The 26,197-nt window shown below is 47.6% G+C and overlaps 1 protein-coding gene across 3 annotated transcripts in view; it reads right to left on the reverse strand.

Moving 5' to 3' along the window:
* LOC137420908 (synaptic vesicular amine transporter) overlaps positions 1-26,197 on the reverse strand; it is a 335,648-nt gene that overhangs the window by 53,395 nt on the left and 256,056 nt on the right. For all 3 annotated transcript variants that reach the window (XM_068106409.2, XM_068106410.2, XM_068106408.2), the window contains 2 exons: positions 3,026-3,077; positions 1,185-1,248 (listed from right to left, as the gene is read on the reverse strand). In XM_068106409.2, the coding sequence (XP_067962510.2) occupies positions 1,185-1,248; positions 3,026-3,077 (116 nt within the window). The remainder of the gene's footprint in view (positions 1-1,184; positions 1,249-3,025; positions 3,078-26,197) is intronic.

Consider the following 26,197-nt stretch of genomic DNA (forward strand, 5'->3'; position numbering starts at 1 on the left):
CACACACACACACACACACACACACACACACACACACACACACACACACACACACACACACACACACACACACACACCAGATAAACGTCTGGATGCGGTGAAAATGGTTGAAGCGAAGCGAAACCTCACGCGATGCACAATGCGTGTGAGTCAAAATGGCCGACGGCCCGTTCGAGGCGTAACGGCACGACGATGATTCTCCTCGGAATCAACCGCCAAAACCTGACACGCAGGCCGATCTGTCACAGCGATAACAACTCTGTCGCAAGAATCCCTTTCCCGGGAAACCCGAAGTTCGCTAGTGACCTCCGTTCGTCAACATTTGCTCCAGACCTCAAAGCAGCTAGGCTTCTTCCCCGACTCACTCGCTCCGCCTTCTTCTCCTCCTCTTCCTCTTCGTCGTCGTCCGGTTCTGGTTTCATTTAAAACATTGACTTTTTTACCTTTTGAAAATAGTAACCTCTATCTCCCTTAAACGACTACAATAATAGTATATGGAATCAAAAATGTTTTCAGTGGATGAAAACCACAACAATGGAAGTGACGAATCCGTAACACTTGTCACACACATAAACTGTGCAACAAGTTTCATCCAAATCCATGAATAACTTTTTGAGATATCCTGCTATGTATCGTTTTTGGCCCCATCTCCATCCCAATGGTGAAAAATCACTTAAATAATTAAATAATTATCATATCCGAATCCATATTCAGATCTTCACCAGAATCGAATCGTCCTCGTCAGACACCCAACCTCTCCACCAAGATTCGTCCAAATCCGTCCACAACTTTTTGAGATATCCTGCTATGTATAGTTTTTTCCCTTTCTCCCAATGGTGAAGAATCACTTTAAAAATTTTAGTAGCCGGATCCGGATCTGAATCTTCACCAAAATCTAACCATTTCGTCAGTGTCACATACGCTACCTCTCTGCCAATTTTCGTCCGAATCCGTCCACAACTTTTTGAGATATTTTGTTCACAAATTGACAAACAAACAAACAGATAGTCAGACGGACAGGGGTGAAAACATAACCCCCATCCACCTTTGGTGGCGGAGTTAAAAAAAGAATGACACAAGTAAGTGATGATATGATATGTGATCTATGACTTTTTCTCAAAACACAAAATGCTGCGGGTGGGAAATTCTTAAGTACCAAAGCGATTTGAGTAAAGTTTACTTACCCAGTGAAAATCCAAGGATAAATGTCGGGGGAATCATCGTGTATATATTTACAGCATAAGGAATCTGCAATCGTAAAATTCGTGCTTCAGATAAATTGAATGGACACACACAACAAACAATTTTATTTGAAGATAAGAAATGTATTCAGTACTACCCTGTTAGATCGTTGGGGAATCACACTGAATTGGTAGGGATTTGGAATCAGTGGCCATATGATTCCGGCAGGGAATGATCCGTCTTTTACTCAAGAAACTTTTACTTTCATCCTTTTAATCATGAAACTAGCAGCACACGTGAAAACTAATTTAAGCATTGCTTTCCTCTGACCTATCATGTCGCTCCTCAATAACATAAAGTTCCAGAACAAAAAGTGGGATTTCATTCACTTTTGACCTTGTTTTTGGCGAAGCATTTATAGAGTATTCCAGTTTTTGGTGATCAGGTTAACCTTGTCCAAGCCCTCTCCCATTAACCCTCTCCAAGGCCACCTCTTTGGAAGTTTCCAGTTTTTCCTTTCACTTCTTTGTAATTCAGAGTTTGTGGCTGTATCCATCTTGTTCAACCCTGTGTCCTCCCCAGCCCTCATTCTTACCCACAACCCTTATTTCCACTAGTCCTTCTATTTTGTCCTTCATCCCCACGGTTGGTGTGCCCCACCCTACCCCTCTTTCTGCTGTTCCTTTTGTTGTTTCGTCCTGATCCATTATGTGTACTAGCTCCTCCATGAGCCTCGCTCAGCATACAAAAAAAAAAAAAGTAAACAAGTACAGATACATTCAAAGTACACCACCCCCATGCCAAATTCAAAGTACATGCCAAATAAATAACATCCTCCAGCGTGGCATTGCCGGGGTGGCTTCAGCGCCCAGCAATGCTGCCAGGCAGCACATAGAGACAGTATTGGGAGGGACAAATGTACAATAATTGATTGATTAATTGCTTAATTAAATAAATAAATAATAATAATCATAAAATAATTAATTTCTAAATCAATTGGAGAATAGTATTCCTAAACCACCAGTGTTTCATCTGAAGCTGTAACTTTTTGAAAAATTAATTAAATAATTAATTAATCAAAAATTAAATCAATAATTGATTAATCAATAAATAATTAATCGATTAATTAATTAATCAATAAATCAAAAATAGAATTTATAGCCACATCACTTAGTCATTGTTGTGTCTGAATATCAGCTTCCTAGCTCAAAAGGTGCCTGAGATATTGCCCAGATGAGAAATAAAATAATAAATGATTAAGAACTAGAAAATAAATAAATAATAATCGTAAAATAATTAATTTCTTAATGAATTGGCTAATAGCATACCTAAACCACCGCTGTTTCATCCGAATCTGTAACTTTTTGATTATAATTAATCAATTTAGTAACTCAACAAATAATTTAATAATTAATCGATTAATCAATAAATTAAAAATACTATTTACAGCCAAATCACTTGGTCATTGTCATGTCCAAATATTAGCTTCCGAGCTCAAACGGTGCCTGAGATATTGCCCAGATGAGAAAGAAAGAAATAAGTGATGAATAAATCGATAATAATTAAGTAATTGATCAATAAATTGGTTAATCAAAAAAAATAAAATAGAATTTTTGGCAAAGCGTGTGCCCAAATTTCAGCTTCCTCGCTCAAAGGATGGCTGAGATATAGCCCGGACAAACAAATAAGAAAACACAAAAAACCAGAGTGAAAACTAAGTACTCACTTTCAGCGTGCATCATCACCGGGCCCCCTTCGGTGCCTGGCAATGATGTCATGCAGCATCTGGGGATGGAATAGGAAAGGAGTGAAGTACAAAAATGTGTAATGGTATACAACTTACAGTGATGCATGATGCTCCAGTCAAGATCAAGCCAATCATTGAACAAAGCCATCTGAAATGAGATGAGAATGATTTTTGAGTTACGAGTTGTGTTCAACCATGTGATTATACGAATACTTTGAATTAGTAGGACCATGTATTAATCAACCAGCAATATCACGCCATTATTCTCTCTTTATGCTGAGCAATATGAATGCTGCAGTGACGTATTCCCATGTTGAGACCTTTATTATATGAGGAGCGTTCAAAGGGTTCTCCAAACGTCATGTTCACAATAGGCCAATAAATGCAAACATTTATATTTTTCAATATACTGTAATAAATAGAAAAGATTTTTTTTCTCAATGAAGTAACAAATACTTTTGAAAATAAACTCGATGGATTCACAGTTCATAAATATTGTTGCGGTTTTGCGCGACCCATTCCCTTACCAAGGGGAGATTAAGCCCCTTGTTCTCCTTGGGTCTTCGCAACCGCGAGACTTGGGTCGCTACTTCCGGACAGACGCGGGACAGGGTTTCGGGACAATTTTCGCACGTACCTAAGTACCCACGCCGCCGCGGAAGCGGGGATCAAGTCTCACACGAATCACGTGTAATTTGAGTACACCCGAGCGGATTGCGTACCACGTGGTCTGTGCAGTTACCTTGCTATTGGAACCCGATCAGAGCGATATAGTTCGTACCATGCCAAGTCAATGATGGAAAACACGAGATGGTTGAATCAAAGGAATAACAGATTTAATTACTATTTACAATGATTGGTAGAAGACGCAGAGACACAGGGCAGTCTTAAGCAGTCGTACTTACCCAGAACAATGGGCCCATTCACACTCACAGGGGGGATGAAGGAAGAATTGTTAATGCGCTGAACACGCCAGCTTTGGTCGTCCAGGAATAGCTCACCGGGCGTGGCCCTCTGGTGGTCACCACACGTCCCGGCGAAGACAGGCAGGCAGGCGGGAGAATCCTCATGGCGCGTATCTCAGCAAAGCAGGCAGGCAGGAAAATATGCGCGTCTCTCGCCCGGCACGGCGGTCCTTCACAGCGCGATTAATACAACTGCGTGCTATCACTCTCGTAACTGAACTCAGCGCCACTTGCCCTCCAACTCCTCGTAACATGTAACTCGTCGGCCTCCCTTCTCATAACTCAATTCAACACCGCGCATCCCTTCTCATAACTGAGGTGCTCCGAACCAACTCTCATAACTGAGGTGGGGTGTCGGGCACAAGGTTATATTGGCCCCGCCCTAGCTCGCATCGAATGTTCCAAACCATGCCTTTTGCCGCAGTGGTAAGCCACTCCCCTCGAGCCCTGATTGGCGGCTCGTGCTTACCGGTCACTCCCACTCCTTCTGCCCCGCCTTCCATCGGCCTGGATCGACTTGTTTGGCCGGCCTCGTGGTATTTTGCGCCAAAACTCAAAGCATCAAGGCAGCATAAGCATCGTAAAGGTCCTAACTCTCATTATTCTACTCAACGCAAAACTAAACACAGGAAAGGTCTACGCTTACATTTACTATGAAATAACTGAGCTTAAACGAGGCTACATGTTGTAGTGTAACTAAACTATGAGGGGAAATTAACCTTTTATTGTAAAAACACAAAACCGCAACACTACACCCCTCCCTCGTCAGACTCGTCCCAGAATCAAAACCAACAAATAAAACGACCGGTTAGAGAATGACATGCAAAATTAACTCTTACTTTTACATGTGACATATAGGTGTGGTTCCCCCTAACATTTACTCTGACCCGTGTATGCGTCAGTTTTAAAACACCAGATATGTCCCTCCTATTGCGTTGAGTAGCTACCTATCAGATTCACACCCACAATTAACCGAATTCCAGAATTTTTCAAACTAAACACATAGCCGGTGGGCAGCATTTTTATATTTACAATCACAGAAACTTAATTTTATTTACAATTCTATGACCCAGGACCTGTCCTTTTTGGAAGAGAAGATTGGAGGGGAGAGAAAGCACAGCAAAAACACAACACACTCAAAATTCATGACATTTGCTGCTTGAGGCTTCTGTGTGCATATATCAAACCGGCTAGCCCCCGGACCGGCATACAGGCCATTTTTGATCTTCAGGGCTACCTAAACTTACACATCTTCTCATCCCTAGCACACCATCATAAAAATGCACAAAAAATGCTTTTATTTCATTTTTTCTTTCCTTTGCCAGGCAGGGCCACTCCCATGTGGTCTGACTGCATGACATTAATGCCACTCAAAACAAGTGGTCCGAAGCTGCAAGATGATTTTGCAGCAAAATGCTGCACAGCAGAGGTACAAGGCCACAAGCTTGTGGTCCATAAGTGTAAGGTGCAGCAAAGGGCTTGTGGCAGAAATGTGCTGCACAGGTGCAGCAAAGTTACAATAAAAGGATACGGCAGCAAATTGCTGTGCTGTTCGGCTGCACAGATGTAGCAAGGTGCAGCAGGGATGCTGCACAGGTCGATGGTGCTGCACAGCTCCACCTCCAAAATGGTCCTGGGGTGGGGGGGAGAGACAAAGCACGACAAGCAAAGCAGAAAGGACGCAACGGCACACAGAAACACAAGGTAATGCGATGCGAGGGGCGCGGAAGAGCGAGCAGAGCAGGCTCGTCCCTAACCGTCCGTAACCCCCACCGTCAGCTTACACTACCCTAGCCCTCCTTGTATTTACAATTCGTCACTACGTCTTGTCTCCCATATCCCCCTCTATCTCAAATTCGTCTCCCAATCCCTCCCAGGAAGGAAGGGATGGAACAACCACAATGTCACATTACGTCATGATGCGTCTTACAACTCAAACGGCTTACAGAGCCCTGGTGTGGAGTTCGTCCTCCTCGGTGACTGGTTGTGGATGGTGCGAAGGGATTTCTCATCTCCTAACTACACGACTGACATTTACTTTTAAACTACCTGGGGTCGTATCCTGCCAATTGGCCTCTTTAAACTATGTGGTTCTAAGAACCCGAATGCCCATTGTCCACTCTGGGGTGCTCTTCTAAATTTGGGTCTCACTCCCAACGAATTTTCACACTGTGCCCTTGCACAATTTCGGGGCTGGGTCATGTGGCTCCACTAGCAGGTCTACCTACCTGCGCACCTCCGCCACTGAAGTCACCACCCGAGCTTACCTGCTCCTGCGACTACCTAACTGGGGAAGGCCCCTCCTGGCACTTTACCCCCTGATGCCCACCTTGGCATTGGGCAACCCGGGTCCTTCGTTTGGATCCTCGGGCCCCACTCACTACTACCATAACTGGCTCCCAGAGCCTACCTGCGGCCTCATCTGGCCGACAAACTATCAGTGGCGGAGTGCCCCAATAACCATACGCACCAATTAAACCACACGCCCAGCCATTCCACAGTGTCATGCACCCAACAAAAACACTACTTTCTTCTACCTGCACCACAGGTGTCAATATCCATACAAATTTTGCCTATGCCCTCTACCTGGCTTTACACTACCCACCCCGGGCGTCCGTGAATGGGTTCCATCTCCCCCCATTCACTCCTTTGCACCATGCATTCCACACCTTTTATTCCACACCAAGCATTCCACACTAAATATTCTCACACACCATTTATCTCACACACCATTTATCTCTCACACCTTTTGTGCTCACACACCATTTATCTCGCATGCCTTTTGTGCTCACCCACCTCTTTCCTTGCACACCTCAAACACAATTCCATTTGTCTCAACACAACTCCGGTTATTCTCAACACAATTCCTCAAACACACAGCATCATCTATCTAACTGGTTTTCCCCTAATACTCGTGCTTCCCCGTCGTCCCTTTAAACTATGCACTCCCTTGTCATTATCAACCATCTAAACTGTCTATGTCCCCTCTACAGTACAAGAGTCACTACTTAAATCTCTGTCTGCTACAGTCTTCTAATTCCCTATCATTATCCTAGCCCTCCCTCGGCTAGCTTTGGTGCCCCCATGGAGGTAACCATTGCTGGCACCTCCATGTGCCTGTCACTGCCATCCCCCTAAACTAATGCTCATGGGCCCTGTCCGTATGAGGAATGGTGAACTACCATTCCTCCATGTGGGGGACACCACTCTCACAGTCCGCTTCACTAGGAGCCCCCATCTATGGAGGTACGTCATCACAGCTCGGCTTCGAAAGGCCGAGCGATCCATGCGGGTGGTTTGTCGCCTGTATGTGGTGTCCATCCGGCATTTTCTATCCAAGGGAGGAGGGATGGACGGGCCGAGATGCAGGGCTCCATCCCTGCACGGGGCCTCGCGGTCCCACGCACGATGACCCAACCAGCCACGGTCGAAGCACCGCACCCGCCAAGGTGCGCGGCTCTGAAATCTCCTAACTCCCCTTAAACCTCGCCGATTGCCTTTGCCGCCACGGTACGGCACCAACCATACAGTGCGGGGGCCGGCACGAAACGTGCATGCCGGTCCTTGTGAAACCGGCGCAGCACCGATCCCCGCCGGTCCCTGCTGCACACAACTCACCAGGGCCTCGCGTCTGCTATCCGTCCCGCTAAACGCTACCCCGTCGGTGTCGATGCTTGAGCCGCCTCCTCACCACTCGCGACCCACTCCGCACTCGCACACCCAGGCGTCCCCACGCCTCCCATACACTCCGTTACTGCACACTCTCCTTCCACATTCTCTGGTGTGCATTCTCCCTCACACTCTGTACTCGTACCCACACACCTAGGCGCACTCACGCCTTCCACACACTTCAGTACGCACTCTTCTACTACGCACTCAGGTGTGCACTTTTCCTCCACACTCCTTTACCGCACACTCTTTTTCCCCACTATCGGGTGTGCACTCCTTCGCACACTTTTCTGTTACACACTCCGTAACACCATCGGGGGTGCACTCCTGCACACACTCTGTAACACACTCTTTCCCGGCACACTCCAGCACACACTTTTCTCACTCACACCTCGGCGCACACTCTCTCTCATACTTCATGCCAGTCACCCTCGTACACCGCACAATGGACCTTCCGCGACCGCCCAGGTTTCGTCTCTCTCCCAAGCGCGCCAAAAACATTCGCGCCATATTTTCTCACCTTGGGGTCCTCCTTCCCCGGCTTCTTCGCCAGCACCTGTAAACCTTTATTGGGGTTAGCAAGCACGGCATCATGGTGTGAATACGAACTTTGTGTGCATTCCATTACCTTCTCCCGTGATTTGTTCCCCGATTCTACTGTCTCTTCGGCCCCAATTATTTCTTTTTCTAGCTCGACGACCGCCGGCGCCCATGCAATTTCTTTGTCCAATTCAGCGACCATCAGCTCTTCTACACCCTGCGTCGCGATTTCATTATCCCCGGTCAACTTGGCTGTGCCTCGCTCAAGCTCGCTCCCCCCGCGTTCCTCACATCGCTTCACCTCGTCGAGCCCCATTGCGACTTCCTCGCTCAACCCATGCCCAATGTCCTCCCCCGCTTTTTTCATGTCCCTCTTTGACTCTGCCATCATTTTTTCCAATTCCCGGGTGGATTTGTCACTTTGGGCGTCCATTGCTTCTTTCAATTCGCCCTGGTTACGCCTTGCTTTGTCCCTCATTTCTTTCATTTCATTCTCTCGGATGTCCATTTTTCCATTTATTTTATTCATGTTATCATTTAGTCCCCGCATTTCTTTCATTTGTTTTTCTAATCGCTCACCCTGAGCGTTCATATCGTCCTTTTGGGCATCCATTTTTTTCATTATTTGGGCCAGGCATAACCCAATGTCGAGCCCGGTCCGCACAGCGTGCCCGGCTGCCACCGCCACGTGCGAGGCGCCACCATTTTCTTCGCCAGCTACCGCCCCCTCTTCGGCTTCCTCCACTACCAACTGTCTCTCCTGCAGGACCTGGGTTATCCATTCCTCCTCTTCATCTACCCCCACCGGCATTTGACCGCCTTGGCCAGCCATGGTACGAATACAATTTTGGATTTAACAACTAAATTTCGTCCGCTCGTAATTTCAAGGGCATGAAGCGCACTCCAGGTCTAATCCCACTCCCGGACACCAAATGTTGAGGTTTTGCGTGACCCGTTCCCTTACCAAGGGGAGATTAAGCCCCTTGTTCTCCTTGGGTCTTCGCAACCGCGAGACTTGGGTCGCCACTTCCGGTCAGACGCGGGACAGGGTTTTGGGACAATTTTCGCACGTACCTAAGTACCCACGCCGCCGCGGAAGCGGGGATCAAGTCTCGCACGAATCACGTGTAATTTGAGTACACCCGAGCGGATTGCGTACCACATGGTCTGTGCAGTTACCTTGCTATTGGAACCCAATCAGAGCGATATAGTTCTTACCATGCCAAGTCAATGATGGAAAACACGAGATGGTTGAATCAAAGGAATAACAGATTTAATTACTATTTACAATGATTGGTAGAAGACGCAGAGACACAGGGCAGTCTTAAGCAGTCGTATTTACCCAGAACAATGGGCCCATTCACACTCACAGGGGGGATGAAGGAAGAATTGTTAATGCGCTGAACACGCCAGCTTTGGTCGTCCAGGAATAGCTCACCGGGCGTGGCCCTCTGGCGGTCACCACACGTCCCGGCGAAGACAGGCAGGCAGGCAGGAGAATCCTCATGGCGCGTATCTCAGCAAAGCAGGCAGGCAGGAAAATATGCGCGTCTCTCGCCCGGCACGGCGGTCCTTCACAGCGCGATTAATACAACTGCGTGCTATCACTCTCGTAACTGAACTCAGCGCCACTTGCCCTCCAACTCCTCGTAACATGTAACTCGTCGGCCTCCCTTCTCATAACTCAATTCAACACCGCGCATCCCTTCTCATAACTGAGGTGCTCCGAACCAACTCTCATAACTGAGGTGGGGGTGTCGGGCACAAGGTTATATTGGCCCCGCCCTAGCTCGCATCGAATGTTCCAAACCATGCCTTTTGCCGCAGTGGTAAGCCACTCCCCTCGAGCCCTGATTGGCGGCTCGTGCTTACCGGTCACTCCCACTCCTTCTGCCCCGCCTTCCATCGGCCTGGATCGACTTGTTTGGCTGGTCTCGTGGTATTTTGCGCCAAAACTCAAAGCATCAAGGCAGCATAAGCATCGTAAAGGTCCTAACTCTCATTATTCTACTCAACGCAAAACTAAACACAGGAAAGGTCTACGCTTACATTTACTATGAAATAACTGAGCTTAAACGAGGCTACATGTTGTAGTGTAACTAAACTATGAGGGGAAATTAACCTTTTATTGTAAAAACACAAAACCGCAACACTACACCCCTCCCTCGTCAGACTCGTCCCAGAATCAAAACCAACAAATAAAACGACCGGTTAGAGAATGACATGCAAAATTAACTCTTACTTTTACATGTGACATATAAGTGTGGTTCCCCCTAACATTTACTCTGACCCGTGTATGCGTCAGTTTTAAAACACCAGATATGTCCCTCCTATTGCGTTGAGTAGCTACCTATCAGATTCACACCCACAATTAACCGAATTCCAGAATTTTTCAAACTAAACACATAGCCGGTGGGCAGCATTTTTATATTTACAATCACAGAAACTTAATTTTATTTACAATTCTATGACCCAGGACCTGTCCTTTTTGGAAGAGAACATTGGAGGGGGGAGAGAAAGCACAGCAAAAACACAACACACTCAAAATTCATGACATTTGCTGCTTGAGGCTTCTGTGTGCATATATCAAACCGGCTAGCCCCCGGACCGGCATACAGGCCATTTTTGATCTTCAGGGCTACCTAAACTTACACATCTTCTCATCCCTAGCACACCATCATAAAAATGCACAAAAAATGCTTTTATTTCATTTTTTTCTTTCCTTTGCCAGGCAGGGCCACTCCCATGTGGTCTGACTGCATGACATTAATGCCACTCAAAACAAGTGGTCCGAAGCTGCAAGATGATTTTGCAGCAAAATGCTGCACAGCAGAGGTACAAGGCCACAAGCTTGTGGTCCATAAGTGTAAGGTGCAGCAAAGGGCTTGTGGCAGCAATGTGCTGCACAGGTGCAGCAAAGTTACAATAAAAGGATACGGCAGCAAATTGCTGCGCTGTTCGGCTGCACAGATGTAGTAAGGTGCAGCAGGGATGTTGCACAGGTCGATGGTGCTGCACAGCTCCACCTCCAAAATGGTCCTGGGGTGGGGGGGAGAGACAAAGCACGACAAGCAAAGCAGAAAGGACGCAACGGCACACAGAAACACAAGGTAATGCGATGCGAGGGGCGCGGAAGAGCGAGCAGAGCAGGCTCGTCCCTAACCGTCCGTAACCCCCACCGTCAGCTTACACTACCCTAGCCCTCCTTGTATTTACAATTCGTCACTACGTCTTGTCTCCCATATCCCCCTCTATCTCAAATTCGTCTCCCATTCCCTCCCAGGAAGGAAGGGATGGAACAACCACAATGTCACATTACGTCATGATGCGTCTTACAACTCAAACGGCTTACAGAGCCCTGGTGTGGAGTTCGTCCTCCTCGGTGACTGGTTGTGGATGGTGCGAAGGGATTTCTCATCTCCTAACTACACGACTGACATTTACTTTTAAACTACCCGGGGTCGTATCCTGCCAATTGGCCTCTTTAAACTATGTGGTTCTAAGAACCCGAATGCCCATTGTCCACTCTGGGGTGCTCTTCTAAATTTGGGTCTCACTCCCAACGAATTTTCACACTGTGCCCTCGCACAATTTCGGGGCTGGGTCATGTGGCTCCACTAGCAGGTCTACCTACCTGCGCACCTCCGCCACTGAAGTCGCCACCCGAGCTTACCTGCTCCTGCGACTACCTAACTGGGGAAGGCCCCTCCTGGCACTTTACCCCCTGATGCCCACCTTGGCATTGGGCAACCCGGGTCCTTCATTTGGATCCTCGGGCCCCACTCACTACTACCATAACTGGCTCCCAGAGCCTACCTGCGGCCTCATCTGGCCGAAAAACTATCAGTGGCAGAGTGCCCCAATAACCATACGCACCAATTAAACCACACGCCCAGCCATTCCACAGTGTCATGCACCCAACAAAAACACTACTTTCTTCTACCTGCACCACAGGTGTCAATATCCATACAAATTTTGCCTATGCCCTCTACCTGGCTTTGCACTACCCACCCCGGGCGTCCGTGAATGGGTTCCATCTCCCCCCATTCACTCCTTTGCACCATGCATTCCACACCTTTTATTCCACACCAAGCATTCCACACTAAATATTCTCACACACCATTTATCTCACACACCATTTATCTCTCACACCTTTTGTGCTCACACACCATTTATCTCGCATGCCTTTTGTGCTCACACACCTCTTTCCTTGCACACCTCAAACACAATTCCATTTGTCTCAACACAACTCCGGTTATTCTCAACACAATTCCTCAAACACACAGCATCATCTATCTAACTGGTTTTCCCCTAATACTCGTGCTTCCCCGTCGTCCCTTTAAACTATGCACTCCCTTGTCATTATCAACCATCTAAACTGTCTATGTCCCCTCTACAGTACAAGAGTCACTACTTAAATCTCTGTCTGCTACAGTCTTCTAATTCCCTATCATTATCCTAGCCCTCCCTCGGCTAGCTTTGGTGCCCCCATGGAGGTAACCATTGCTGGCACCTCCATGTGCCTGTCACTGCCATCCCCCTAAACTAATGCTCATGGGCCCTGTCCGTATGAGGAATGGTGAACTACCATTCCTCCATGTGGGGGACACCACTCTCACAGTCCGCTTCACTAGGAGCCCCCATCTATGGAGGTACGTCATCACAGCTCGGCTTCGAAAGGCCGAGCGATCCATGCGGGTGGTTTGTCGCCTGTATGTGGTGTCCATCCGGCATTTTCTATCCAAGGGAGGAGGGATGGACGGGCCGAGATGCAGGGCTCCATCCCTGCACGGGGCCTCGCGGTCCCATGCACGATGACCCAACCAGCCACGGTCGAAGCACCGCACCCGCCAAGGTGCGCGGCTCTGAAATCTCCTAACTCCCCTTAAACCTCGCCGATTGCCTTTGCCGCCACGGTACGGCACCAACCATACAGTGTGGGGGCCGGCACGAAACGTGCATGCCGGTCCTTGTGAAACCGGCGCAGCACCGATCCCCGCTGGTCCCTGCTGCACACAACTCACCAGGGCCTCGCGTCTGCTATCCGTCCCGCTAAATGCTACCCCATCGGTGTCGATGCTTGAGCCGCCTCCTCACCACTCGCGACCCACTCCGCACTCGCACACCCAGGCATCCCCACGCCTCCCATACACTCCGTTACTGCACACTCTCCTTCCACATTCTCTGGTGTGCATTCTCCCTCACACTCTGTACTCGTACCCACACACCTAGGCGCACTCACGCCTTCCACACACTTCAGTACGCACTCTTCTACTACGCACTCAGGTGTGCACTTTTCCTCCACACTCCTTTACAGTACACTCTTTTTCCCCACTATCGGGTGTGCACTCCTTCGCACACTTTTCTGTTACACACTCCGTAACACCATCGGGGGTGCACTCCTGCACACACTCTGTAACACACTCTTTCCCGGCACACTCCAGCACACACTTTTCTCACTCACACCTCGGCGCACACTCTCTCTCATACTTCATGCCAATCACCCTCGTACACCGCACAATGGACCTCCGCGACCGCCCAGGTTTCGTCTCTCTCCCAAGCGCGCCAAAAACATTCGCGCCATATTTTCTCACCTTGGGGTCCTCCTTCCCCGGCTTCTTCGCCAGCACCTGTAAACCTTTATTGGGGTTAGCAAGCACGGCATCATGGTGTGAATACGAACTTTGTGTGCATTCCATTACCTTCTCCCGTGATTTGTTCCCCGATTCTACTGTCTCTTCGGCCCCAATTATTTCTTTTTCTAGCTCGACGACCGCCGGCACCCATGAAATTTCTTTGTCCAATTCAGCGACCATCAGCTCTTCTACACCCTGCGTCGCGATTTCATTATCCCCGGTCAACTTGGCTGTGCCTCGCTCAAGCTCGCTCCCCCGGCGTTCCTCACATCGCTTCACCTCGTCGAGCCCCATTGCGACTTCCTCGCTCAACCCATGCCCAATGTCCTCCCCCGCTTTTTTTCCATGTCCCTCTTTGACTCTGTCATCATTTTTTCCAATTCCCGGGTGGATTTGTCACTTTGGGCGTCCATTGCTTCTTTCAATTCGCCCTGGTTACGCCTTGCTTTGTCCCTCATTTCTTTCATTTCATTCTCTCGGATGTCCATTTTTCCATTTATTTTATTCATGTTATCATTTAGTCCCCGCATTTCTTTCATTTGTTTTTCTAATCGCTCACCCTGAGCCTTCATATCGTCCTTTTGGGCATCCATTTTTTTCATTATTTGGGCCAGGCATAACCCAATGTCGAGCCCGGTCCGCACAGCGTGCCCGGCTGCCACCGCCACGTGCGAGGCGCCGCCATTTTCTTCGCCAGCTACCGCCCCCTCTTCGGCTTCCTCCACTACCAACTGTCTCTCCTGCAGGTCCTGGGTTATCCATTCCTCCTCTTCATCTACCCCCACCGGCATTTGACCGCCTTGGCCAGCCATGGTACGAATACAATTTTGGATTTAACAACTAAATTTCGTCCGCTCGTAATTTCAAGGGCATGAAGCGCACTCCAGGTCTAATCCCACTCCCGGACACCAAATGTTGAGGTTTTGCGTGACCCGTTCCCTTACCAAGGGGAGATTAAGCCCCTTGTTCTCCTTGGGTCTTCGCAACTGCGAGACTTGGGTCGCCACTTCCGGTCAGACGCGGGACAGGGTTTTGGGACAATTTTCGCACGTACCTAAGTACCCACGCCGCCGCGGAAGCGGGGATCAAGTCTCGCACGAACCACGCGTAATTTGAGTACATCTGAGCGGATTGCGTACCATGTGGTCCGTGCAGTTACCTTGCTATTGGAACCCGATCAGAGCGATATAGTTCGTACCATGCTAAGTCAATGATGGAAAACACGAGACGGTCGAATCAAAGGAATAACAGGTTTAATTACTATTTACAATGATTGGTAGAAGAAGCAGAGACACAGGGCAGTCTTAAGCAGTCGTATTTACCCAGACAATGGGCCCATTCACACTCACAGGGGGGACGAAGAAAGAATTGTTCATGCGCTGAATGCGCCGGCTTTGGTCGTCCAGGAATAGCTCACACGGCGTGGCCCTCTGGCGGTCACCGCATGTCCCGGCGAAGACAGGCAGGCAGGTGGGAGAATCCTCGCGGCATGTATCTCAGCAAAGCAGGCAGGCAGGAAAATATGCGCGTCTCTCGCCTGGCACGGCGGTCCTTCACAGCGCGATTAATACAACTGCGTGCTTTCACTCTCGTAACTGAACTCAGCGCCACTTGCCCTCCAACTCCTCGTAACATGTAACTCGTCTGCCTCCCTTCTCATAACTCAATTCAACACCGCGCATCCCTTCTCATAACTGAGGTGCTTCGAACCAACACTCATAACTGAGGTGGGGGCATCGGGCACAGGGTTATATTGGCCCCACCCTAGCTCGCATCGAATGTTCCAAACCACACCTTTTGCCGCAGTGGTAAGCCACTCCCCTCGAGCCCCGATTGGCGGCTCGTGCTTACCGGTCACTCCCACTCCTGCCCCGCCTTCCTTCGGCCTGGATCGACTTGTTCAGGCCGGCCTCGTGGTATTTTGTGCCAAAACTCAAAGCATCGAGGCAGCATAAGCATCGTAAAAGTCCTAACTCTCATTATTCTACTCAACGCAAAACTAAACACAGGACAGGTCTACGCTTACATTTACTATGAAATAACTGAGCTTAAACGAGGCTACATGTTGTAGTGTAACTAAACTATGAGGGGAAATTAACCTTTTATTGTAAAAACACAAAACCGCAACAATATTTTAGTCGTGTGTATGGAAACCATGTCTATTGAGAAGAGCAAGCCCAACATGAAATTGTATGTGCAACATTCAATGTTACAATAATCATCTCACCTGAACTGAGCAATCTCTGGGAATTCACGTGGAAATTTCACGTCTCACAGAATCTGTGTGCATGTCTGTACATGTCCCAAGACAGTACCGTATGGCCACTCAAATGGTCTGAATCCATTTAGGAATGGCAAGGCATCATTTAAAACAAAGCTGGGAAAGAGCCCATCCTTACACAATGGAGGAAGAGGAAAAGCAGAACTTGGGGTTTGTGTTTATTAAAGTGCAGCTCGAAAACACAAACAAACCTATTCCTTCTCAGGAATAATTTGGATAGTTTGGGGGTAATACAGCACTTTTGGAATGACATGTGAATGCAAACGAGGCCTTTTGAGCATGCGCTGTATGGGTGTTTCCAGTGATTCACTTCCCCTAGCCGGGACACTTCCTGCCGTTGCCAGAGTGAAATATGCAAGTCAAATAGTCTTTTTCAGGTCATTTTCAGCATTTAAAAGAAAGAGTGGCCTTTTAAAAATGGCTAACCATAATTGTTGTTTTCCTGGATGCAAATTGAACTCACGGAAAAATGGGGAATATGAGAACAGCACTCGGTGGAGCACTTACTGTATCTCCGCCAGGCTGGACAGTTTATATTTTCTATCCCAGTGATTGGCCGGATCTGCATCCAGACCTGAACCAAAATGTAATTGGCTTGTGTTATGGCCTGAAGCACACCAAGCCAAGCCTTCAATCACACTGTCATTATTTATGGATTATCACACGAAAATCTCATCCTACACATAAAACAAAGAAGGGAGAAAAGAGGGAAAAACCCGAATAGGCCAGTCCAAGAGAAGGCCGCTCCAAGAGTAGGCCGGACCAAGAGTAGGCCGGACCAAGAGTAGGCCGGACCAAGAGTAGGCCGGACCAAGAGTAGGCCGGACCAAGAGTAGGCCGGACCAATAGTAGGCCGGTCCAAGAGTAGGCCGGTCCAAGAGTAGGCCGGTCCAAGAGTAGGCCGGTCCAAGAGTAGGCCGGTCCAAGAGTAGGCCGGTCCAAGAGTAGGCCGGTCCAAGAGTAGGCCGGTCCAAGAGTAGGCCGGTCCAAGAGTAGGCCGGTCCAAGAGTAGGCCGGTCCAAGAGTAGGCCGGTCCAAGAGTAGGCAGGTCCAAGAGTAGGCAGGTCCAAGAGTAGGCAGGTCCAAGAGTAGGCAGGTCCAAGAGTAGGCAGGTCCAAGAGTAGGCAGGTCCAAGAGTAGGCAGGTCCAAGAGTAGGCAGGTCCAAGAGTAGGCCGGTCCAAGAGTAGGCCGGTCCAGGAGTAGGCAGGTCCAAGAGTAGGCAGGTCCAAGAGTAGGCAGGTCCAAGAGTAGGCAGGTCCAAGAGTAGGCAGGTCCAGGAGTAGGCAGGTCCAAGAGTAGGCAGGTCCAAGAGTAGGCAGGTCCAACAGAAGGCAGGTCCAAGAGTAGGCCCCAAGGCAGGCCCAACAGTAGGCCACAGGCAGGCCCCATAGTAGGCCCCAGGGCAGGCCCCATAGTAGGCCCCAAGGCAGGCCCCAAGTCAGGCCCAGTGGTAGGCCCCAGTGCAGGCCCAGCATGAGAGGGTAGGAGTAGGCAAGTCCACGAATAGGCCCCAGTGGTGGGCAGCAAGAGTTCGATCAACATCACCCTTCAGGTAGAGAGATTGCAGCTGGACACACTACAACCCCCAAAAAAGCACTCTGCCATAAGCCCTTCTCCAAAATGGCCACTCACTCCTCTGAATCACCTTCCTGGGCCACTCCCCTGCCCCACAGCCAATCATAGTGTAGTGGTTACCCTATTCACATGTCGCAGTTACCTTATTCACTTGTCGCGGTTAACTTATCCGCATGTGACGGTTACCATTACGATGGGTTTGGTCTATCCCACGTCTTCACGTGGTTCTTATCGTCTTCGGCAACCGCTAAACTGGTGACCCCGTTGCCCCCGAACGTATTCGGGGGCCAAATGGACACACTTCCACAAGACCTAAACTCGAACTGCCGGAGTTTTAGCAACGGCGAGCGGCCATGCGGTTCGCGCATCGCGCTCGGTTCCTCCTCTACGACTAGAGGGGCGAACCAGCTCCAGGACCCTCCGAAGGAACACCGTTACGGGGCGTTGGCGGCACTGCTACTTCGTCGCCTCCGCGCACTCAGGCCGGGCATGGCTACTCCGTCGCCTTCACGCACACAGGCCGAGCACCACTGCTCGTCGCCTCCGCGCACACAGGCCGAGTACTGCTGCTCGTCGCCTTTGCGCACACAGGCCGAGTACTGCTACTTCGTCGCCTCCGCGCACACAGGCCGAGTACTGCTGCTCGCCACTCCTACTACTGCTCCTATAGCGGATCCCGAGGCTGATGCTCCTGCACCTACAGCTACTACCGCTGCTCATCTCTTATGCACGCACGGCTGCTTTGTTACCTTTGTGCGCACTGGCGCCTCGTTGTCTTTGCGCGCACTGCTGCTCACCACTCCCGCAATTCCTACTGCTGCAACTACAACGGCTACCGCTGCTCAGCACCCGCGGCCCGGCTCTGTTCCACCCGCGGCCCGGCTCTGTTCCACCTGCGGCCTGGCTCTGTTCCACCCACGGCCCGGCTCTGTTCCACCCGCGGCCCGGCTCTGTTCCACCCGCGGCCCGGCTCTGTTCCACCCGCGGCCCGGCTCTGTTCCACCCGCGGCCCGGCTCTGTTCCACCCGCGGCCCGGCTCTGTTCCATCCGCGGCCCAGCTCTGTTCCACCTGTGAACTACGTACATGCCCGTGGCGTGCCTTCTGGGGGGGGTGCATGTAGTGGTTACCTTCTTCACATGTCGCGGTTACCTTATTCACTTGTCGCGGTTAACTTATCCGCATGTGACGGTTACCATTACGATGGGTTTGGTCTAACCCACGCACACGGGCTTTTGGTTGTGTCGTCGTGACGCACGCGCGGCTGTTGGAGCCACGCCCTCCGAAGAGGGTTCTTGGTTTTATATAAGCCGTTACGACTTCCGTTCGCTAGCAGTTGCTGGAGATTTCTGTACAATAAACAACCTTTTGTACCCAACGAAATGGCCTCTTCTTATCGTCTTCGGCAACCGCTAAAATAGGCTTTATACACATGGACCAAACCACTTGGTCTAACTCACAGGGGGGTGTGGGGGAAGGAAGAAGAAAAAGGTCACAAACCATAACACTTGTTCTTGTCTCCTACCAAACTTATCCACCATGTTTTGTCATAACACATCCACAACTTTTTGATATATTATGCTATAGATCGCTTTTGGTCCAATTTCTCAACAGAAAATATCACTTTAGATGTTGTTTAATTCTCGTATCAGAATCTGGGTCGTCACCAAAATGGAATCATTTCGTCCTTGTCAAACAGCCAACCTGTCCACCAAGTTTTGTCAGAATCCTTCCATCACTTTTTGAGATATCCTGCTCACAGACAGACATTCAGAGAGGGGTGAAAACATAACCTCCGTTCACATTCGATGGTGGAGATAATGAGAAATATCCGTGGATGTGAGATGTTGAATTGCTAACATTTCCTGGTAATACAAGTAAACCGCCCCCACCGACCTGCCCTACACACACACACACACACACACACACACACACACACACACACACACACACACACACACACACACACACACACACACACACACATCTATATCCTTATTTAAGATGATGGTGGGATTGAGTCAATGAGACAGTTGTGGGTTTTGCAAAAACAGAAAGCACCATCACCTTCTCTCAGGATGTAAAATAAAAACTCATGTCAGAACACCTTTACACACGTAACAAGGTATGCAGACATGATGTCTCCATGTCTCTCGGTCCCTGCTCTCAAATGTTGTGTTTGTGTCCTTCCCCCTCTCTCCCCATCTTGTCTACCGCTCCCGATGTTATATGTTTTATGTGTCGGTTTGTCTTTCTGTGTGATTAATGTTCGCTCTTTCACGAGCCTCGATCTTGTATACAAAAAAAAAAAAAAAAAAAAAAAAAAAGTAATCCATTGGCATGTCTGGAATTTTTTTTTTTTCTATATCCCAGTCTCAGTAAAATCCTGGAAGCACGAATCAAAAGTGATCATTGAAAATGAGGACCTACTCATGTACTACCTATCCATTCATCAAGCGTGGACAGAGAATAAAAAAGCGTTGTGACCGGATATATTACTCCGATACAAAAAAGAAAAGACCACATTGCTAATCGAGGTGTCAGTACCCAGCAATTTTTGTCAAATTAACATGGAAATTAGGAAAATGACAAAGCACAAGGATCAAAAAAATGAACTCAAACGAATTTGGAAGTTGAAGAGCACCAACATTGTACCAATGATAGTTTGAGCAATGGTAATGATGAGGAAGAATCTGATAGAGATCTGAAAAACCATCCTGGGGAATATTACTACAAATGAACTACAGTTGGATCAGGTATTCAGTGACGATCCTGAAAAGAGCCATCGGAAGAAAACTTCACCGCTTGGACCATGAACCGTGATCTTTTATCAAAACTGAGGTGTATGATTCAGGATATGGAAAGGCTCCGTTGAATCTTCTGGGGCCCGCATATGCAACTAATCGATACTTCAAACACATATGGCAACAAACACAAACTAATTTACACAAGTACAGATACATTCAAAGTACACTGCCCCCATGCCAAATAATTAAATATCCTACAGCGCGGCATTGCAGGGGCGCCTCAGGCACCCCGGCAATACCGCAGTGCACCTCATAGAGGCTGCCTGGGAGGGAGAGGTGTACGCTAATTGATTGATTAATTGTAGAATTAAAATCAATAAAAGATTATCACAAAATATTTTCTTAATCAATTGGCTAATAGCATAACAAAACCACTAGTGCTTCATCCGAAGATGTATCTTTTAGAAATTTCATTAAATAGGTCATTAATAAAAAATTAAATAATTAATTGATTAATCAATAAATAATTAATCAATTAATCAATAAATAATTAATCGATTAAATGATTAATCAATAAATCAAAAATATCCTTGATAGCCACATCACTTGGTCACTGTCATTTCCAAATATTAGCTTCCCTGCTCAAAAGGTGCCTGAGATATTGGCCAAATGAGAAAGGAAATTTGATTAATTAAATAAGTACTTAATTATTCGCTAATAATTAAATAACTCCTCAATTAATTGATTAATCAAAAAACAAAAAATACCGTTTTTGACAAAGGACCTGCTCACTATTGTGCCGAAATTTCAGCTTCCTAGCTCAAAGGATGGCTGAGATATCGCCCGGACAACCAAGAAAACAAGAAAACAAGTACAGATGCATTCAAAGTACACCGCCCCCATGCCAAATAAATTAATTATCCTACAGCGCGGCATTGCCGGGGCGCCTGCGGGGCCGGCAATACCGCAGTGCAGCTCATAGAGGCTGCATTGGGAGGAAGAGGTGTACACTAATTGATTGATTAATTGTATAATTAAAATCAATAAAAGATTATCACAAAATCTTTTCTTAATCAATTGGCTAATAGCATAACTAAACCACTCGTGCTTCATCCGAAGATGTATCTTTTAGAAATTAAATTCAATAAGTCATTATTAAAAAATTAAATAATTAATTGATTAATTAATAAATAATTAATCGATTAAATGATTAATCAATAAATCAAAAATATCCTTGATAGCCACATCACTTGGTCACTGTCATGTCCAAATATTAGCTTCCTAGCTCAAAAGGTGCCTGAGATATTGGCCAAATGAGAAAGAAAATAAATAAATGATTAATAATATAATGAAAATAAATAAATAAAAATCATTAAAAAAATTCATTATTAATCAATTCGGTCATAGAACACATAAACCACCACCATTTCATCAGAATCTGTAACTTAAAAAAAAGAATTTTTTTTAGTCATTAATCGAATAATTAAATAATTAATCGATTAATTGATTAATTGATTAATCAATAAATCAAAAATATCCTTGATAGCCACATCACCTGGTCACTCCTGTCCAAATATTAGCTTCCGAGCTCAAAAGGTGCCTGAGATATTGGCCAAATGAGAAAGAAAATAAATAAATGATTAATAATGAAAATAAATAAATAATAATCATTAAAAAATTGAATTATTAATCAATTCGGTCATAGAACACATAAACCACCACCATTTCATCAGAATCTGTAACTTAAAAAAAAAAAATTTTTTAGTCATTAATCGAATAATTAAATAATTAATCGATTAATTGATTAATTGATTAATTAATAAATCAAAAATAGCCTTTGCAGCCAAATCACCTGGTCATTGGCCTGTCCAAATATCAGCTTCCTAACTCAAAAGGTGCCTGAGTTAATGGTCAGAAGAGAAAGGAAATTTGATTAATTAAATAAGTCCTTAATTAATCGCTAATAATTAAATAACTCCTCAATTAATTGATTAATCAAAAAATACCGTTTTTGGGAAAGGACTTGCTCACTATTGTGCCGAAATTTCAGCTTCCTAGCTCAAAGGATGGCTGAAATATCGCCCAGAAAAACAAACAAACAAACAAACAAACAAGAAAACAAGAAAGAACACAACCAGAGTAAAAATTGAGTACTTCCTTTCAGCGTGCGTCACTGCCGAGCCCCCTCGGTGCCCGGCAATGACGATTTGCAATGCCTGGAGATGGCATAGGAAAGGTGCGGTGTACAACAAGTATTCAATCCCCTGAGTCAATACTTCAGAGAAGCTCCGATGGCAGCGATTACCGTTTCAAGTCTTCTTGGGTATGTCTGTATCAGCTTTGAACATCAGAATTTGTGGAGTTTCTCCCTTTCTTCCTTGTAGATTTGCTCAAGCTCTGTCAATTTGGATGGAAGGGGGATGGGTGTCGATGAACAGCAATCTTCAAGTCTTTCTATAGATTACCAATGGGGTTAAGGTCTGGACTTTGGTTGGGCCACTCAAGGACTTTCACGTTATTGTTCTGAAGCCATTTCAGTGTTGCTTTGGCTGTGTGGGGTCATTCTCCTGTTGGAACGTAAATCTTCGCTGCAGTCTAAGGTCTTTTGCACTCTAAAGCAGGTTCTCCTCAAGGATTTGCCTGTATTTCACTCCATTCATTGTTCCCTCTATCCTTACAAGTCTCCCAGTCCCTGCTGCTGAAAAGCATCCCCATAACATGATGCTGCCACCACCATGCTTCACGGTAGGGATGGTGTTCAATGCTTCAATGATTGCATAAGCCGCCACGGAAACGAGGAAACAAGCCTTGCACGAACCACGTGTGATGTTGGTACGCCGAGCGGTTTGCGTACACGTGATCCGCGCAGTCTTAACTAGTGGAACCCGATTGGAGCGATCTTATTCGTGCCACGCTTAGTCAAATGGAGAAATCACGGGAACGATCGAATTTAGAAGAAAGGAAGAACAGATAGGTTTAATTATTTCCACACGTATTTACAGTTCAGGACGAAGAGACACAGAGCAAGCTTATACAGTCTTAACTTATTCCAGGACAACGGGCCCGTCTCACACTCACACGGGGTATTGCAGATGGGCATGTGCTCCCCAGCGCGTCCAAGGGATGGTCCCCGTCCAGATATCCACGGTCCCCGGCACATCCGCGAAGATGGAGGTAGGCGAAGGCAGGGACTCGTAGCATGTCTCTCGAACCACGGAGATAATATCGGGCGAACGGTAGAGAGGACTTTTACGGCAAAGGGTGGGACGGCTTTTACGGCAAAGGGCGGTTACTCAGCCTCGTTCACTCGCTTGGCTGAAATGCGCAAGTTCGTTATCAACACGCCTGGCTGCGCCCGCGTATATTCAATGACCAACTCCTCTTCTTCAATGCCTTGGTGTCTGTTAGCACGCGCGTTCTCATGCAATGGTCAAGTTCATCAAGCGGTACAATGCGAGTTCTCTCATCAAGTCCCCTCTCTGCAAGTCCTGTGACGCAAGCCCTTTACAACGCTGCAGTCCTTTTTGCCGCAAGTCCTTCACAACGCTGCAGTCCTTTTTGCCGCAAGTCCTTTTGAGGGCTTTGCACAGCGGGTTATATAGGCACACCCCGCGAACCTTCTGGAACTCAACAGACTCTTCTCACCACGCCCTCTGACGCCACCACCCCTGAGCTCTGATTGGCGGCTCATGCTTACCGTCATCGCCTCTGCCGCTCCGCCCTCGACTCCACCCCGATCCCACTCCGCCTCCCTCGTGTTAACTCGCCCAAAATGAACTAACGTTAACAAACTGTATTGTGGGTATGGACGTAGGATGATCGGTGGCAGTAGGGCCTATTTTCCTGGCTTTACACAACGCAGAATTAACACTGGAAAGGGCCTATTCTCACACATACTAAGAAATAACTATACCACAAATGAGGCTATATGTTGCTTGTGTGACTATCTATGGGGGGCAAACTTTAAACTTTATTAGGCTCACTTTACAAACATCAAAACCGAAACAATACATTTAAGCTTTTTAATAAACACAGATCTGTGCCCTGCTGCCTCGTCAATTTAGGGGGTTCAACCTGTGTTTATTAAAACGAGATTAGTTTGTTTATGAATAAACAATTTAGCAGTATTGTATGTTGGCCTGATGAGCTCAATCAAGAGCAAAATCTGGATTGACAACTCAGCTTTCATATATTTGTGACCTCAGGGGCTTAATCTCAGTCTGCAAACACTTGAGTGCCAAATTTACCCCATCATAGCTCGGAGGTCATGTGTTGGCATAATCTCTGCACATGAAATCAGTATCATGTCATGGGGTCAGTATGCTTCTTTATGTAATTATATATATATTGCTACGGTTTTGAGATTTGCACATATTGATCATTAAAGGTTAAAGGGTTGCCCCCTGGAGTTATTCCACGAGCAACACGTAGGCCACCTGTAGTATTAGTTATGTCATAGTATGTGTAAGTATAGGCCATTTCCCCTCGTAATATCTGCGTTGTGCAAAGACATGAGTTTAGGTCCCGGTCATTTGGCGTTCACCCTCCCATTCCACCTCAATGGGCATAATTGATCCTGCGCCCCATCTGGCTGCCCGCTCAAGTGTTACGCTTTGGCTGCCTGCAGCATTTTGCTGCCCTTTGCTCGCTCACTAGTCAAGTAACACGAGGTAGGCCTGAGAAGGAGGAGGAGCACGGGGTCAGGGTGGGGGCGGCATCAAGGCGGAGCGTCAGAGGCGATGATGGTAAGAGCCACCAGCCAACCAGGGCTCTAACGGCATGGCGTGAGGGGCGTGGAGAGGCGCGTCTGGTACGTTCTAGAAGGTTCGCGGGGCGTGCCTATATAAGTCATTGCACAAAGCCCTTGAAGAGGACTGGTTGGAGAGGACTCGCAGAGAGAAGGACTTGTTGGAAAAGGACTGAACCGGACAACTAGCGCTGGAGGACTTGGTCAGGACTTGAGGGGGCGAGCGCATTGTGAAGACTTGTTGGGAAAGGGCGTGATTGAAGAACTTGACTTGCATCACTCGCTTTGAGGCATTGAACTGTAATCGCCATCATATAACGTACGCGCCAGAGGAGAGGAAGAAGAGGCGTTGAGTACACGGCTGCAAACGGATGCGCCGGTGGCGAATAGTGCCTACCTCAGCCACGTGAGTAAATGCGGCAATCGCTGCCAGTGATGACTGCTAACCGCCGAAGTCCGCTCCCTACCAAATCGGCCCGTATTAACCCTTGAGCGCCAAACGACACCCGGGGATCTCCTGCCCCTCTACTTACCATCTGCACGGGACGAGCCGGAGACTGGAGGGAGCTGCACGAGAGCCATCCTTGGACGCGAACCATCACCCTGCAGCTGCAAGCCCCGTGTGAGTGTGCCTGTGTGTGAGACGGGCCCGTTTGTCCTGGGGATTAAGTTAAGACTGTTTTAAGGCTGCACTGTGTCCCCTTTTTCTGGCATCCCTGCATAGTGAAAATAAATCTTGTTATTCCTTTCTTCCCAATTCGATTGCCTTTGTGATTTCCCCATTGGTTAAGCGTGGTACGAACGAGATCGCTCGAACCGGGGTCACCATATAAACGGCACGGATCGCGTGTACGCACCGCTCGGCGTCTCAGCACGCGTGATTCGTGCGGGGCTTATTTCCTCATTTCAGAGCAGCGCGAGTAATTAGGTAATAGTGATTCTAGTCCTAAGACCCTATTTCACGCTGTCCGGGAAGGACGTCATAGGTCCCGGGTCCCGTCGGCCAGTCAAAGACAAGGGGACTAATCCCCCCTTGGTAAGGGGAGAAGGCCGGCGTCGAGATCCACAACAATATATATATATATTTATGCAGTATATATATATATAAT

The sequence above is a fragment of the Myxine glutinosa genome, chromosome 2, assembly GCF_964187855.1.
Source record: "Myxine glutinosa chromosome 2, kmMyxGlut1.1, whole genome shotgun sequence".
Taxonomy (NCBI): Eukaryota; Metazoa; Chordata; class Myxini; order Myxiniformes; family Myxinidae; genus Myxine; species Myxine glutinosa.